Source organism: Ascaphus truei, chromosome 1 (genome assembly GCF_040206685.1).
Source record: "Ascaphus truei isolate aAscTru1 chromosome 1, aAscTru1.hap1, whole genome shotgun sequence".
Classification (NCBI taxonomy): Eukaryota; Metazoa; Chordata; class Amphibia; order Anura; family Ascaphidae; genus Ascaphus; species Ascaphus truei.
Window position 1 is genome coordinate 316,931,585 of NC_134483.1, and position 14,845 is coordinate 316,946,429.

At 46.2% G+C, this 14,845-nt stretch overlaps 1 protein-coding gene across 4 annotated transcripts in view; it reads left to right on the top strand.

Annotated features, from left to right (window-relative positions):
* Positions 1-14,845, top strand: part of ARHGAP24 (Rho GTPase activating protein 24) — a 1,092,414-nt gene that overhangs the window by 463,395 nt on the left and 614,174 nt on the right. Inside the window, exon 1 of one of the 4 annotated variants that reach the window (XM_075605727.1) lies at positions 3,446-3,585. The exons of the other annotated variants lie outside the window; for them this stretch is intronic. Within the exon in view, the coding sequence (XP_075461842.1) occupies positions 3,480-3,585 (106 nt within the window). The 5' untranslated portion in view covers positions 3,446-3,479. Of the gene's footprint in view, positions 1-3,445; positions 3,586-14,845 lie in introns of those variants that run through there. 4 annotated transcript variants of the gene reach the window in all.

Below are 14,845 nucleotides of genomic sequence, written 5' to 3' on the forward strand. Positions count from 1 at the left end.
CGCAACCTGTGTCGGAGAGCGGAGCTAGGAACCTTTGTGCCAGTATGAGAGGGGAAACTCTGATATAGTATCTCCATCGCCTGCATCCATTTCCCATCTGGTAAGTGGGCAGTCTATTTGATACAGAGGACATTCCAGTGGGACTATATCCATAGGATTTTATTACTTCATAATAGTTTATATCATTGTGTCGTTTATTAAATGTTTTTATAGTTATTCAGTTCACCTGTTATTTGTTTCAACTTCCACTAGTTCATTGCATGTTAGTTTAACTTTGTGTTATATATGTTTTGTCCTCACAGTATTATGCCATGTACCCTATTTGTTTTTATTTCATGTGTACGATCCCCACCGACCGAAGCCCATTCCGGGATTGGAGTCATCTGCCAGTCCTGGTTGTATAATTTATTTTTATTTTTATTATTTGCTTGTGTTGAGCGCCAGAGATATATTTTTCTATTTCTCACTTTTCTCTCTGACCAGGTGTTCAGGGGGATATCTTAGGTAGCCACAAATTAGCTGTTTATTAACTCATTAGCACCATATACATCACTTATACAGGTGTATCGGTGTCACACCACTATTTTAGAATCAGCGGTACTTATTTTTGTTTGGCCACATTGGGGCCAGCAACACATTGCGAAGCATACTGTATGTGCAACTTATTGGCTTTTTCTATGACCCACATTCAGTATGTTGAGAGGATGGTAATGCATAGTTAATGGTACAGTACAACTTCTAGTGAGTGGATGCTAATGCTTTGTTAACTGTGTATCAATGTGGTTTTCACCTAAGAAAGTACATCCCGTAAGCCAGTTTTTTGTACACTTTTTATATCACAATCATCCCCGGGTTTAGGGAATAGAGCTCAAATGTCATGTCAATGCATAATTGATACGAAACAGCCAAGTCTTTTTTGTTTTTGTTTATGGCAATAGCGACAGCTAATGATCTGGAGCAAAATAAGGACAAATAGTACTGTAAACTGTTTGCTTTTATGATGCAGAATGATAACAAATATGCAACACATTGTGGGCCCATCCGGCAGCAAGGGGATAAAAGAAAAGGGGGATTCGTTGAATAATGATGTTTCACAAATTAAGTTAATCAGTGACGCCTACTTTTTTTTGCATTAAGCATACTTTTCAAAATGCCTTTATGCTTTCGCTGTACCTGAAGCTTTCGTCACATGTATTGTATCATTGAGTGTGTATCTTGAAGCCCAATTAAACACCTAGGGTCAAAATTCATCCTGTGAAGTCGCCAAAGACAGCACTAGTTGCTTGGCCACTCATACAGATGTTACAGAATATGTGACATCACATTGCTGCAGTCCACCACCTTTCCGTAAAGTAAAGGAATTCAGAGATCAGTGTTACTCTATAATGACCAGAACAAATGAGCTGCAAGGTAAAATGAAAAGGTCAATCGGTTGTCCTTTGTGAAACACAGACACGCCATCACTCAGTCTGAGAGACTGGGATACAGTACTTGCATGTTCTCCAGGCATATTGAATTCCTTTAACAGTCCTCAAAGACGGCTACAGGAAGGAGCAAGTTGGGACTTTAAAAAAGATGCTCAGCAGAACGGAGTTTTTCTAAGTGAAATAGAAACCCAGCATGATGGGCAGATTACACCCTGGGGCAGACATAGGAGGGAAGTGAACTTTACAGTTTGCGAGCAGTAAACCGTACATGTTAAGCATCAGCTGGTACAGTATGTATAGTGTCAGTTTAAGGAAAGTTATAGACTCTGTAACCATGTCAGTTACACAGAAAGGGATATCCTTATTAAAACCAGCATGCTGAAGAAGATACAATGTGACACAGTAGTAAAAGAACGATAAAAATGCAGCTGTGCATTCTGATAGCCTGAGATTTTATATATCATAACTATGTCACAGCTGTTCTGCCAAAGGGCCTGCATGCTTTGCAATGCATTGAATACCCTTATGTATTTATCAGGTGGGAAAGTAGAGAATCTGCCCTGGTTTTCTCCGTTGGGCAATGCTAATAAATTACAGCTGTGATCCACCCAGCCTATAAATACTGAAGCACTTCTGCTGATGTTAAATAAAAACCAACACCACAATGTCCTCCTTCTCTTGCACTCTTCTCACCTCGGCATTGTCCTTCATGTGCACAACATAGTAGTATATTTTGGGGGGGGAATGGCTAAAGTTGCTTAAACCTATTAAGTTGTTCAGTAAATTGTGTTCCCTTTTATGGCTTCTTACACATCCTGTCTTACAGTGATATCTGCTTTATTTTTTAGTTTGCATATTTTAGTTTAGTATACATAATGCTTACTTATACCACTCATAGGAATACAATGTTTTGCTATCTATTGATTAAATAGTCATACAATTAATTCTAAAGCAATATTAAACCAAATATAAATAGAATGTGCAATAATGTGTTTTATTTGTGATTTTCTGAACATTTGTTGGGAGAAATTGCACCCTTTAAGCACCCAATGTCTCTGTAATTTCATATAACAGTCCAACTACACTGCGTAACATGTCTCTGTATATCTTTGTAAGAATTTCTGAAACCTCAACACATGCTTCATATTTTCAATTAAAACAAATACGGGGGACGGCTTCTTTAATAAGTATTGTTGTTTAGAAGCCTTGGCTGCAGCTGCTATATTCCTCTGCATGGATTCAGAACTGAACCCTGAAACCCATGGGTTTGGAAAGATTTCTCTCTTGCTGTATTGAGGGGGAGAGAGGATGTTGGGATCAGGCAACTGTTGCAATTTTTAAAGAGCATCATAATGATTTATTTTATCTTGACTGTATGCAGTACTACTGCATATTGCTTTATTTTTTTATTTTATTGCAGCATGTTCTACAGTTTCCAGGGTAGGAGATCCAATGCTGGTAATTCACCTCTATACAGATGTAGTAGGCATTATTGCACCTGTTAAAACTCAATGCGTTGTGATCCAGCTAATGTGATATTTACTGCGAGATTGAATGCAGCGCCATTGAAAACAATGGTAACGTGCACCATATCTCCTAAACGCGTGCAATATGTATTCCATTATGTTGCGCGTGTGCGTGTTAACTCAGGGGTGATAACGTCTGCTACATCGGTAAGTCTCTGAGAATCTATCTGCTGCTTCTCCGGTTTAGCTTTCTTGCTTCCTCTTGGGTACCATTCATTTAAATGTAATTCAATTCCCAGACACATAAGTGTTTTACATGTCCACTTAAAGGCTGAGATCCCTCCATCTCTGTGAGTCATCTGACACTATGAAAGACTATGAGAGCAAGTTAAGTATGTGCACTACATGGTACATGGGATTGAAACAATTGATCATGTAACAAGATTAAGCCTCTGCGCCTTGATTCCATCTGGCAGAAACCATCTGCACAGTGTACGCAGCACCTTTCCAGCAGTTAGAAAAGTGCAGCCAGGGTGGTATATTGCGAGTGTGTAAGAGGAAATAAAAACAGAACAGAGAATCCTAAATGCTCAGGCTCCCTTCAGACATTTGCATGCTGTTTGACAGCGTGTCTTCTGGGGCACTGCTTCTGCTATCTCCATCATCGATCGAGAGAAGGAGGACAGGGAAACGTAAGTTGGTGTCATATTTATTATTACTGGGGAGGGGGGTAGCTAATGAAAAGCTACTGTACCTCAGTATCAAGAGGCAACGAAAGGCAATTCTGTTATATATGTTGTGGTCTTGCAATTTACGAAATAGAAAATATTAGCATTTGTTTGAAATATCTAGTGTGCTAGGTATAATTATATGAACATGCTGTATGTGGTTGAATATCTTTAACACTGGCTTGCCTAACCGAGCAGGTTTATAGATGTTATAGATGTAGCGATAGACATGATTTTTTTCTCCCATGTCTCTTGTCTTTGGTCTAGAGTGCCGTGTGAGTAATTACAATCCATTGCTGAATCCCTGGGGTCTTTGAATACCTTAAAGTGGCAGGACCCAGTTATTCATGGAGGATGGGAAAGGGAGTAGATAGAGCTGTTATTACAATAAAGAGGGTGCAAAGGATTTAAGGTGGAAAGGATAGCCCTGGTAATTAGGGATGCCCTTATGGTTTTGATGTAATAATGAGAAAAGTGAGGGTAATGTAATGAGACAGGTAGTGGAGCAAAAGTAACTATTTGTCATTGCTTAAGATGAAGCTTTTTGTTAACTTTTGAAGATCACAAGATCGGAAAGATGTATATTGAACAAAAAGAAAAACATCCTATTTTTACAGTGGGGAGCGGTGCAGATAATTTTTGAGACATCATTGTATAATGTTTCACTGGGTTTTTTGTTTGCCTTCCTCAAAATACTGTAAATACTGTACAAATATAGGATAAAGTATCTGTCGTCTAAATTTATCATAGGTTGAACTTAATGGACGCATGTCTTTTTTCAACCTCATCTACTATCAATGTAACTATGTCAACCCGTAACCCATTCTACTGACTTGTGGTTGCTTTGAGCTTTCTAAATCATGATTATTTACCAGTTATATGCACATTATTACAATATGAAGTAATGTTAAATGTAAATGCAGAAGGCTATGGGGTCTGTGGGGTCTATTCTATAAACTTCGATAACTAACTCAGAGGATTTTGAGCAGTTCCCGAACGATTCGGCAAGGCTGCTATTCAGAAAGCTCAGATGATCTGCCAAACTCGTTCAGAAAGTGCATCCCCCCGACTGGTAGCACTCAAACACACCGAGCGGGAGCTGAAAAACAGCTCCACCTCGCGTTTTTTTATAAATTCACCCTATTCTAGTACCTCTGATGAGATCGGAGCTCTGAACTAGTGAGCTCTCTGCACGGCGAGATGGAATTTGAGAGTAGGAATGTATTTTTATTGCAGCGGACTGAAGCTGGGAGTCTCCTGAGCTGATAATGAAGTAATACTCCGGAGACCCACGGCTTCAATCCAATGCAATAAAAATACATTTACAGTATAGGCAGCTTCATTACCTTAGCGGCTAACCGCTAAGGCAATGAAGGGGTTAAATACTAAAGCCTGGTTTATTGTGGGTAGTGGGGGTGGGTGAAGGTGGTATTTGACCCATGGTGGGTGTTTCGACCATGCGGGAGGGTTGCGAGAGGAGTTAACCCCATCATTACCTTAGCGGTTACTACGGCTATGGTAGTAGTGAAGGGGTTAACTCCTCCTGCAACCTTCCTGGCAGCCCTAACCACCCACCCTGGGGCAACTACCCCCTTCACCCACCCCCTGTACTCTCAAGGAACCGGGTAATCAGGTTTAACCCCTTTATTGCCGTAGCGGCTAGCCGCTAAGCTAATGAAGCTGTTTTTATTTAAATTTGAATAACAGTGTACTGTAGCAGGTGGTCTCCAGAGCAGAACCGCATTAAGTTCAGGTCCGGTGACCTCCTGCTTCCTTAGTTACAGGCCCAAGAATGGGGTGCCAGTTTCCCAGCAGCCATGTTTAAATCTCCCGCGTCACAGAGATTTAAATGCATAGGAGGTACCAGCATTATATACTGGGGCCTGTAACTTGGAAAGCAGGGGGTCCCCGTAAATTAATGCGTCTCAGCTCTGGAGACCCCCTGCTACAGTACACTGTTATTAAAATATAAATAAAAACACTGCGATCGCCTTTGAGAGCTGTGCAGGGAGAGGCGGCTCTCTCTGTGCAGCTCTTACAGACTGTGGCCTGATCACATGGGGGGGAACTTTGAGAGAGGCTGAGAAACCATTCCTGCTGTCCTGAGCGGTATTGGCATTTTTCTACCTCTCGGTTTTAGACTTGTGGAAATGCTTCCTGAGTAATATGATAACGCAAATGACAAACTGTTTGGTGGGAACATGCCAAACCATTAGAGATGGCAGCAAAGTTATCGAAGCCACTAGAATAGGCCCCTATGTATCAAGGTAAAAGTGGAATTCTGGGGCAACACATCTGCATAAGATGCATCAAATAAAAAAATCCTATGCATTTCAATGAGACTTATTTATTTGATACATACTGTTCGGTGCAGTTATTTTGCCCCAGAATTGCTCCACCTTGATACATACTGTAGGTAATGATTTACTAACATGAAGTCACCAGGCAACGCAATGATTTGCATTGAGGGGTGTGTTAAAGGTTGGAAATATACTAGTGTTACGAATGAAATGTACTAACTGTTTAGTCAATAAAGCAAGAGATTGTAAGCTCTTCGGGACAGGGACTACTTTGTCTATTGCTTTATGTCTCAAGCGCTTATTCCGACAGTGTTATAATATTATGTCTCGTGTATTGTAAAGCGTTATGTACCTGGCTAGCACAATATAAATAAAGATAGACATACATAAAGGCAAGATGTTCCAAAATGGGCGTGTTTAGAAATCCCCATACACTGTTTAGAAACCTTCTACTGTACCTTAATGGCTTGCGCTTAATTAACTTCTGTTGTACAGGTGACCCAGTCACATATAGATCATTGTCGGAACTTAAGAACCAGCAGTTCAAACACTACCCAGTGATAGAGCCTGGGCCACAAACAGAAATCTTGTGGCTGTGGACAAATAGAGGGAGCATGCCCCCCACCCCTGTTAATCATCCAACCCATGACACTTTGTGAGTCCCTAATTTAAATACCCTCGACAACCTCCCAATCGCTGATTGCCGCAAACTTAGCGACGAGAAAAGGCAGCAGGCACAGGGCTACGTTATTAAATCACGTCAAGACCGGGCAGCGCAAAAAGGAAGTAAACGGCGTCTGTTTGGGAATGTGCCCATCTTCTTATAGGTTCATAAATACCCCCAATAGACTGCTGCCCACTTAAAGCATCTTACTCCAAGACAAATACAACATACTGGTCTACAGTATGGATAGGAACAGTTTCAAGTAACTATAGCCCTGGTAGGTTTGGGCTATTATTCTTTCCTCCTCCTGGGAAATAATCCCTGACAAGGGCAGGTTTGCCAGGAGTTAAAATGGGTTTGCCCCAACCACTGTGATTCAGTTGGTCAGAGAAGGTAGTGCTCATGCTTTGTGTCAATCAAAGGCACAGGGGTGGGACTACTGGATCTGTACTAAAAGGATTACCCCTTCCTGTTTAGTCTGTCTGGTTCTGAGTGTCAGAGTTGAGTGTTCCTCTCTAGCCTTGAGAGAGGTGGTTCCTCTGCAGTTAAGAAAGAGGATGGTGGGTTCAAATTAAGCTACCAGGGCTCTGGTACGCTGAAGGCTCTCCCTTAGGAGAGAGGGGAGATATGTTCTCTTGCCCCACAAAGGAGTGAGGGAAGGAAAGGACAGCTCTTATATTGGACAAGGAGTGTAACTAGAGATCCTCCTGGTGGTGAACACCCTTTCTGATGAGGTGCTGTGCGCTGTGCATTGACTGCTGCAAATCTGGACAATAAAGAACCCTTTTGTTTTACATCCTGCCTGAGAGTGGAGTATATTGGGAGGAGAGGGAGATAACACTTTTGCAAATACTCCACCCCATACACCTGGGGGGCTGCACAAGATGGAGGCGCTGCACCATTAAGAAGAATTCGGGCTCAGCCCCAGATGAAGCCTGTCCTGTTATCCCTTATGATATCGCGGGAGACCCAGGCCCTCCTGTTACCAGCAGGTATGCACCACCAAAGTCCCTATAGCCAGAATGAGAGTTCCCTGAGGAGGCCCAATGTGAGGTTGGGACAGCGAGGACTGGCTACATAACATAACAAAGGAAAAGGTTGCTATACCATACAGAAGGTATGACCACACAAAAATACACAACAAGATGAAAGGGCAGCGCTCAAACCATAGGACTCACTGTTTTAGGATAAATCCGTACAATGATACTTTATATCCTAGAACCGTAAGTCTGCCTTCTACGTTTCCCCTGGATATACCATACAGTCATCTCTAGCAAGGCATGTACAGTAGAAACATAATCATTTGAACTAAAAGCAACAGTTGCCTGTTTCTTTTAATGTCCAACATTTCATAAAGACTACAAACTTTTGTTTTATTGCATTGGCAGCTTGCTACATTAATATAGTTATGCATTAACGGTAACCATCATAGAAAAGCTTCATATTGAACATAACTACAGTACATTGCTGAAACTGATACTGTATGTTAATGTAATTACAACACAGAAAATATTCTTGTCATACAACTCCCTGCTAAATCTGCTGGTGGCTCTTCAACAGTCCTCAGCAAATGCTTTACAGATAGCAGGAAAGAAGATAATAACAAACGTTTTGTAATTTTGTAAAGTAGTCATGAAAAGAATATCAGAACTGTTCTTAAACCAGAAGAGTTCAAAAAAATTGGTAATTATTTCATAAATGTTTAGCTCACAGTCGATTTGGGACAGGATTGCACAATTACTGGAAGTACTGGTTGCTAAAGGAAGCAAGTGTAAAATATTTTTTCTGCAAAAGATATGACAACATACATCAGCATCATTAAACAATGTACCACGTTTATTTACAGAGGATGAAAATAGTTCCGCTTAAACCTGCGAAACTGCTAAATTCTTGCCCATAGCAGATGGCGCTGACTAATATTTTTATGCTTACTTACACACTTCCTTGAAATATGGCCAACTGCTTTTATCCAGGCACAAGACTTAATGAGGATAAACTACCCATTTCTGGTTATTTCCACAGAAAAGTTAAATAAAAGTATTCTATGCTTACTGATCAAGAACATGTACAGTAGATCAAAATATTGAACCCAAGTGAAAGCTTCAATGTTTTAGAAAACAGGAATACGTACAGTATTTGTTGATCTGACCATTGAAGTTCTACTGCACCGACACACTTTATTCGAGCAAATACCCAGTATGTACCTGGCAGATACCTGGAATGCGCCGCTCCTCACCTCTGACAAGCCCCGTTGCGTTTGTCTTCCCAGCCTGGGTTCATGCCTGGCTGACGGGCGGCTGATCTGTTAAATGATAATGATTAGGATTTAATAGGCTGCAATGCTTCGCGTGTCTACCAGATGGCATAAATTCATGAATTGTAATGCAGTATATATATATATACTGTGCAGTATTGCAGCCAGCGGGAATAAAATGCTTCAATCCCTGCCTGGAAAATAACCCAATGCACTCGGGCAGAAAACAGTCACAAACCTCAATACACCCGGGTATACCCGAATTCGTGGGACTAGCCGAGCTCGAATAAAGTGTGTCGCCAGTGTATTTATCCATCTATCCCCTATATGTTTTTTAAACAAACAGTGAACTTCATAAGATATGAGACTCACCAAATCCATTTCCCTTATTTTCTCACATTTTCCTCCCCAAAATCAGTTTAGCAGTTCTTTCACAAAAATATTTTCGCAAAGGTGTTACCCCCAAAATCAGGTTCACAGTGTAAAATCCGTAAATGGATTTGGTCGGTTTTAATCCGCGCGGATTCATCAAAAACCTATGGACGGATTTGCAGAATCCAATCCGCGGATTCAGCACTTTGTTGGCGGATGCTTAACAATCCACCAATGGATTACTGAATCCACCGGTTGCGGAATCCGCAGAGTGTATCAATCTATATATTTCTGAAACCGTCGTATGTGTCTTCCTTGTCTGTATGTGTCTCCCTGTCCCTAGCGGCAATCGCATTGGCCCTTGGGCCCGTCACTCCACCTCAGGCCAATGAGATTGGTCCTTTGGCCCGCCCGCCCTCGCACACCTCTCATTGGCCTGAGGTGGAGTGACGGGCCAAAGGTGTCTCACACACACACACACACACACACACACACACACACACACACACACACACACACACACACACACACACAGTCCCTCTTTCTCCCCCCCATCACGTGCGCCGCCATGCACCAGCTCCCGGACGGAGGGGAAGCGCGGCGCGGCCCTCCTAACCCAGCCGCCAACCTCCCCGGTGCTACCTCCCCGGCGCTACCTCCCCGGCACTACCTCCCCGATGCTACCTCCCCGGCGCTCCCTTACCTCCCCGGTGCTCCCTCCCCGGCCGCTGGGGGGCCAAGCAGCCTCCTCGGATCTGTGCCAGTCCCACTTTCCACCACCTCTCACTCCCGTCGTGTGTGTGTGGAGAGGGACATTTTACTCCTGCCAACAATTTTTGCCTCATTTTCACCCCTACCCCTGCCCTTCACCCCCCCTACCCCTGCCCTTCACCCCCCTACCCCTGCCCTTCACCCCCCCTACCCCTGCCCTTCACCCCCCCTACCCCTGCCCTTCACCCCCCCTACCTCTGCCCTTCACCCCCCCTGCCCTTCACTCCTACTGCTGCCCTTCACCCCCCTACCCCTGTCCTTCAACCCCCCTACCCCAGCCCTCCACCCCCCCCACGCCTGCCCTTCACCCCTACCCCCTGCCCTTCACACCTCTCATTGGCTGGTGTGCTCTAACAGTGTCTCACACACACCCCTGTGCCCCCCTCACCGCAAACTCCCCGCCCCCCCACCGCAAACTCCCCGCCCCCCCTCACCGCAAACTCCCCGCCTCCCCTCACCGCAAACCCCCCCTCACCGCAAACCCCAGCCTCCCCTCACCGCAAACCTCCCGCCCAGCCTCACCGCAAACCCCAGCCTCCCCTCACCGCAAACCCCCCGCCACCCCTCACCGCAAACCCCCCGCCACCCCTCACCGCAAACCTCAGCCTCCCCGGCGCCAAGCCTCCACCACCTCAGCTCTCAACACGCCGCCAGCAAAACTCCCGCCGCCTCTCACACGCCGCCGCCTGCCCACTCGGCTCTTCTCATCGGGGCCCCGTATTACCGCCGGGAGCGCCAGCAAGCAGTTAACCCCCCCACAGCCGAGCCGGGAGCACCGGGTGGCGCAAGGAGGTAACCTCCCCCCCCCCCACACACACACAAACCCCCCCCCCCCGCAGCCGGGAGCACCGGGTGGCGTAAGGAGGTAACCCTCCCCTCACACCCCCCCGTGGCCGAGCCGGGAGCACCGGGGGGCGCAAGGAGGTAACCTCCCCCCCCACTGCACAGCCCCCCCCCCGCGGCCGGGAGCACCGAGTGGCACAAGGAGGTTACCTCCCCCCCACAACCCCGAGCCACACACTGACTGATGCGCGTACACAAACCCTGACTAACGCACACACCTGAGACACATATACTGACTGATGCACACACAGACTGACTGACGCACACACAAGCACTGACTGACTGCCACGCGCACACACACAACCCCTTACTGACGCACACACACACACAGAGTGACTGACGTGCACACACACACACACACCACCTGCCACGCGCACGTACACACCCCCTGACTGACGCACGCACACACCCCATGACTGACGCACGCACACACCCCCAAACTGACGCAAGCACACACCCCTGACTGACGCACGCACACACACCCTGACTGACGCATGCACACACACCCTGAGAATGCACACACACCCTGACTGACGCACGGACACACACCCTGACTGATGCACGCACACACACCCTGACTGACGCACGCACACACACCCTGACTGACGCACGCACACACACCATGACTGATGCACGCACACACACCCTGACTGACGCATGCACACATACCCTGACTGACGCACGCACACAAACCCTGACAGGCGCACACACACAAACCCTGACAGGCGCATGCACACAAACCCTGACAGGCGCATGCACACACACCCTGACTGACGCACGCACACACACTGACTGACGCATGCACACACTGAATGACGCACGCACACACACACACTTACAGCTGCATGCACACACCCCCTGACTGACGCACGCACACACACACACACACTGACTGACGCGCACACACAAACACTGACTGACACACACACTGACTGGCGCACACAGACATACACACACACACTGACACACACACTGACACACACACTGACACACACACTGACACACACACACTGACTGACGCGCGCGCGCACACCCACACCCCCCCACACACACACACACTGACTGACGCAGCACGCACACACACACACACTGACTGACTGACGCACGCACACACACACTGACTGACTGACGCACGCACACACACACACACACACACACACACACACACACACACACACACACACACACACACACACACACACACACACACACACACACACACACTGACTGACGCACACGCACACGCACACACAGAGTGACTGACGCACACACGCACGCACACACTGACTGAGGCGCACACACACACACTGACTGCCTGACACACACACACACTGACTGCCTGACACACACTGAATGGCGCCCGCGCACACACACTGACTGACGCGCGTACACTCACCCTGACTAACGCACACACCTGAGACACACATACTGACTGACGCACACACACACACTGACTGCCACGCGCACACACACAACCCCTTACTGACGCACACACACACAGAGTGACTGACGTGCACACACACACCGACTGCCTGCCACGCGCACGCACACACCCCATGACTGATGCACGCACACACCCCATTACTGACGCACGCACACACACCCTGACTGACGCACGCACACACCCCTGACTAATGCACGCACACACACCCTGACTGACGCACACACACCATGACTGACGCACGCACACACACCCTGACTGACGCACGCACACACACACACACACACACACACACACACACACACACACACACACACACACTGACTGACACACACACACTGACTGACGCGCACACACACACACACTGAGTGACGCACACACACACACAGACTAACTGACGCGCACACACACACACACTGCCTGGTGCACACACACACACACTGACTGCCGCACACACACTGGCACACACACTGACACACACACTGACACACACACTGACACACACACACACACACACACACACACACACACACACACACACGGACACACACACTGACACACACACTGACACATACACACACACACTGACTGACAAACACACTGACTGACTGACGCGCGCGCGCACACACCCACACACCCACAAACACACACACACACACTGACTGACGTGCACACACACGCACACACACACACAGTGACTGACTGCCGCACGCACACACTGACTGCCGCGCACACGCACGCACACACTGACTGAGGCGCACACGCACGCACACACTGACTGAGTCACACGCACACACTGACTGTGTGTGTGTGTGTGCGTCAGTCAGTCTGTGTGTGTGTGTTTGTGTTTCTGCGTCAGACTCACTGACGCGCACACACACACATACTGACTGACTGACGCACACACAATGACTGACGCACACACACTGCATGAAGCTGTAAAGGGGGACAAACAGAGCTGTAAAGGTTGGGGGGGGGACTGGATTGATGTGAATGGGGGACAAACATAGAGAGATGGGGGAGGAGAGAGGAGAGAGAGGAGCGGGAACATTACATTCCGGGCAACGCCGGGTCTCTCAGCTAGTTGGTAATAATAATAACAAATCCGCAAAACATGAATCGCTGTTTTTGAGATTAATCCGCTGAAATCCACAGACCAAAGGGACTGGCCGATCCCCTGCGGAACCAAATCCGCCAAAAAAATTCACCCGTCTCTACTCATCATTGCTCGTTCTGTGAACAAAAGATGGTTGACTGCAATATCTTTCAGAAAGTCACAAATGTAGCACACAGCACATTGGATTGTGCTAGTTTTTGCCCACATTATTATATTAACTTTATTTCATACAGTGTTTTTCTCCCAATGGGACTCTAAGCTCTTCACAATTACAGTATAGTGCGCGGTACGCAGCACATAGGAATGTTACAGACACGTCCCTGCCCAGATGAGATTACAATCTATGTTTTTGGTGCCTGAGGCACAGGGAGATAATGTGCCTTGCTCAAGGTCACAAGGAGCTGACACCAGGAACTAAACCAGGTTCCCCTGATCCACAGAGTCAGCATCTTTACTCACTGAGCCGCTCCATCTCCACATATGTACTGTACGTTTGACTAAGTATTTTAAATATATTTCTTCTGGTTATTTTCAGACCCAAGACCTAGTATTTTATCTCTTCATTCTGGTGCACTTACATATTATACTTTGCATTGACTGCAATTTCTTGGTGGTGAGCCCTTTATTATTGGCAAGTTCAGTGTACATCTGCGTCGCCCCAAAGGCGGACAGCCCGATGAGCTCCGCAAGAACTGCTCTCCCCTGCACAGGACCAGCGTGCTAAGGATTAACATTTGCTTGTACTATGTGGAACGTCAACCCCACCCACTTGAATGTTAATGAGCCAAGAGGACAAATGACTTTGAATTCCCAGCTGCATTCAATCTGAAATCCGTCAGTGTACATCTCCATTGCCCTAAAGACGAACATACATTGGCGCAGTTAAAAGGTGTGAGCCGTTTGCTGCCATTCCCTGATGTTTGGTGATGTTAAACCTTCTCTATTTCAATCTGAAACCCACAAGCCCGTTTATCCCCTGTACCCAATTTTCCAACTCTGTGTTCATGAAATGTCTGTGAATTGACTGTATAACCTCTGTTCTTTTAATGTAACCATGTATATGTGCTCAGGACATACTTGAAAATGAGAGGTAACTCTCAATGTATTACTTCCTGGTAAAACATTTTTATAAATAAATAAAATAAAAAGATGGCAATATCATTGTGATACATGTTGTACATTGCACAGTTTTCTTTAAGCTCTAGCTTAAATATAAAATACCAATAATGACCAGGAAAGTCATGTAGGTGGAAGGAGTGGCTCAGTGAGTAAAGACACTGATTGGCACACAGTTCAATTCCCGGTTTCAGCTCCTTGTAACCTTGGGCAAGTCACTTCATCTCCCTGTAGCTCAGGCACCAAAACATAGATTATAAGATCCACGGGGCAGGGACCTGTGTCTGCAAAATGTCTCTGTAAAGCACTAAGTAAAACTAGCAGCGCTATACAAGAACATATTATT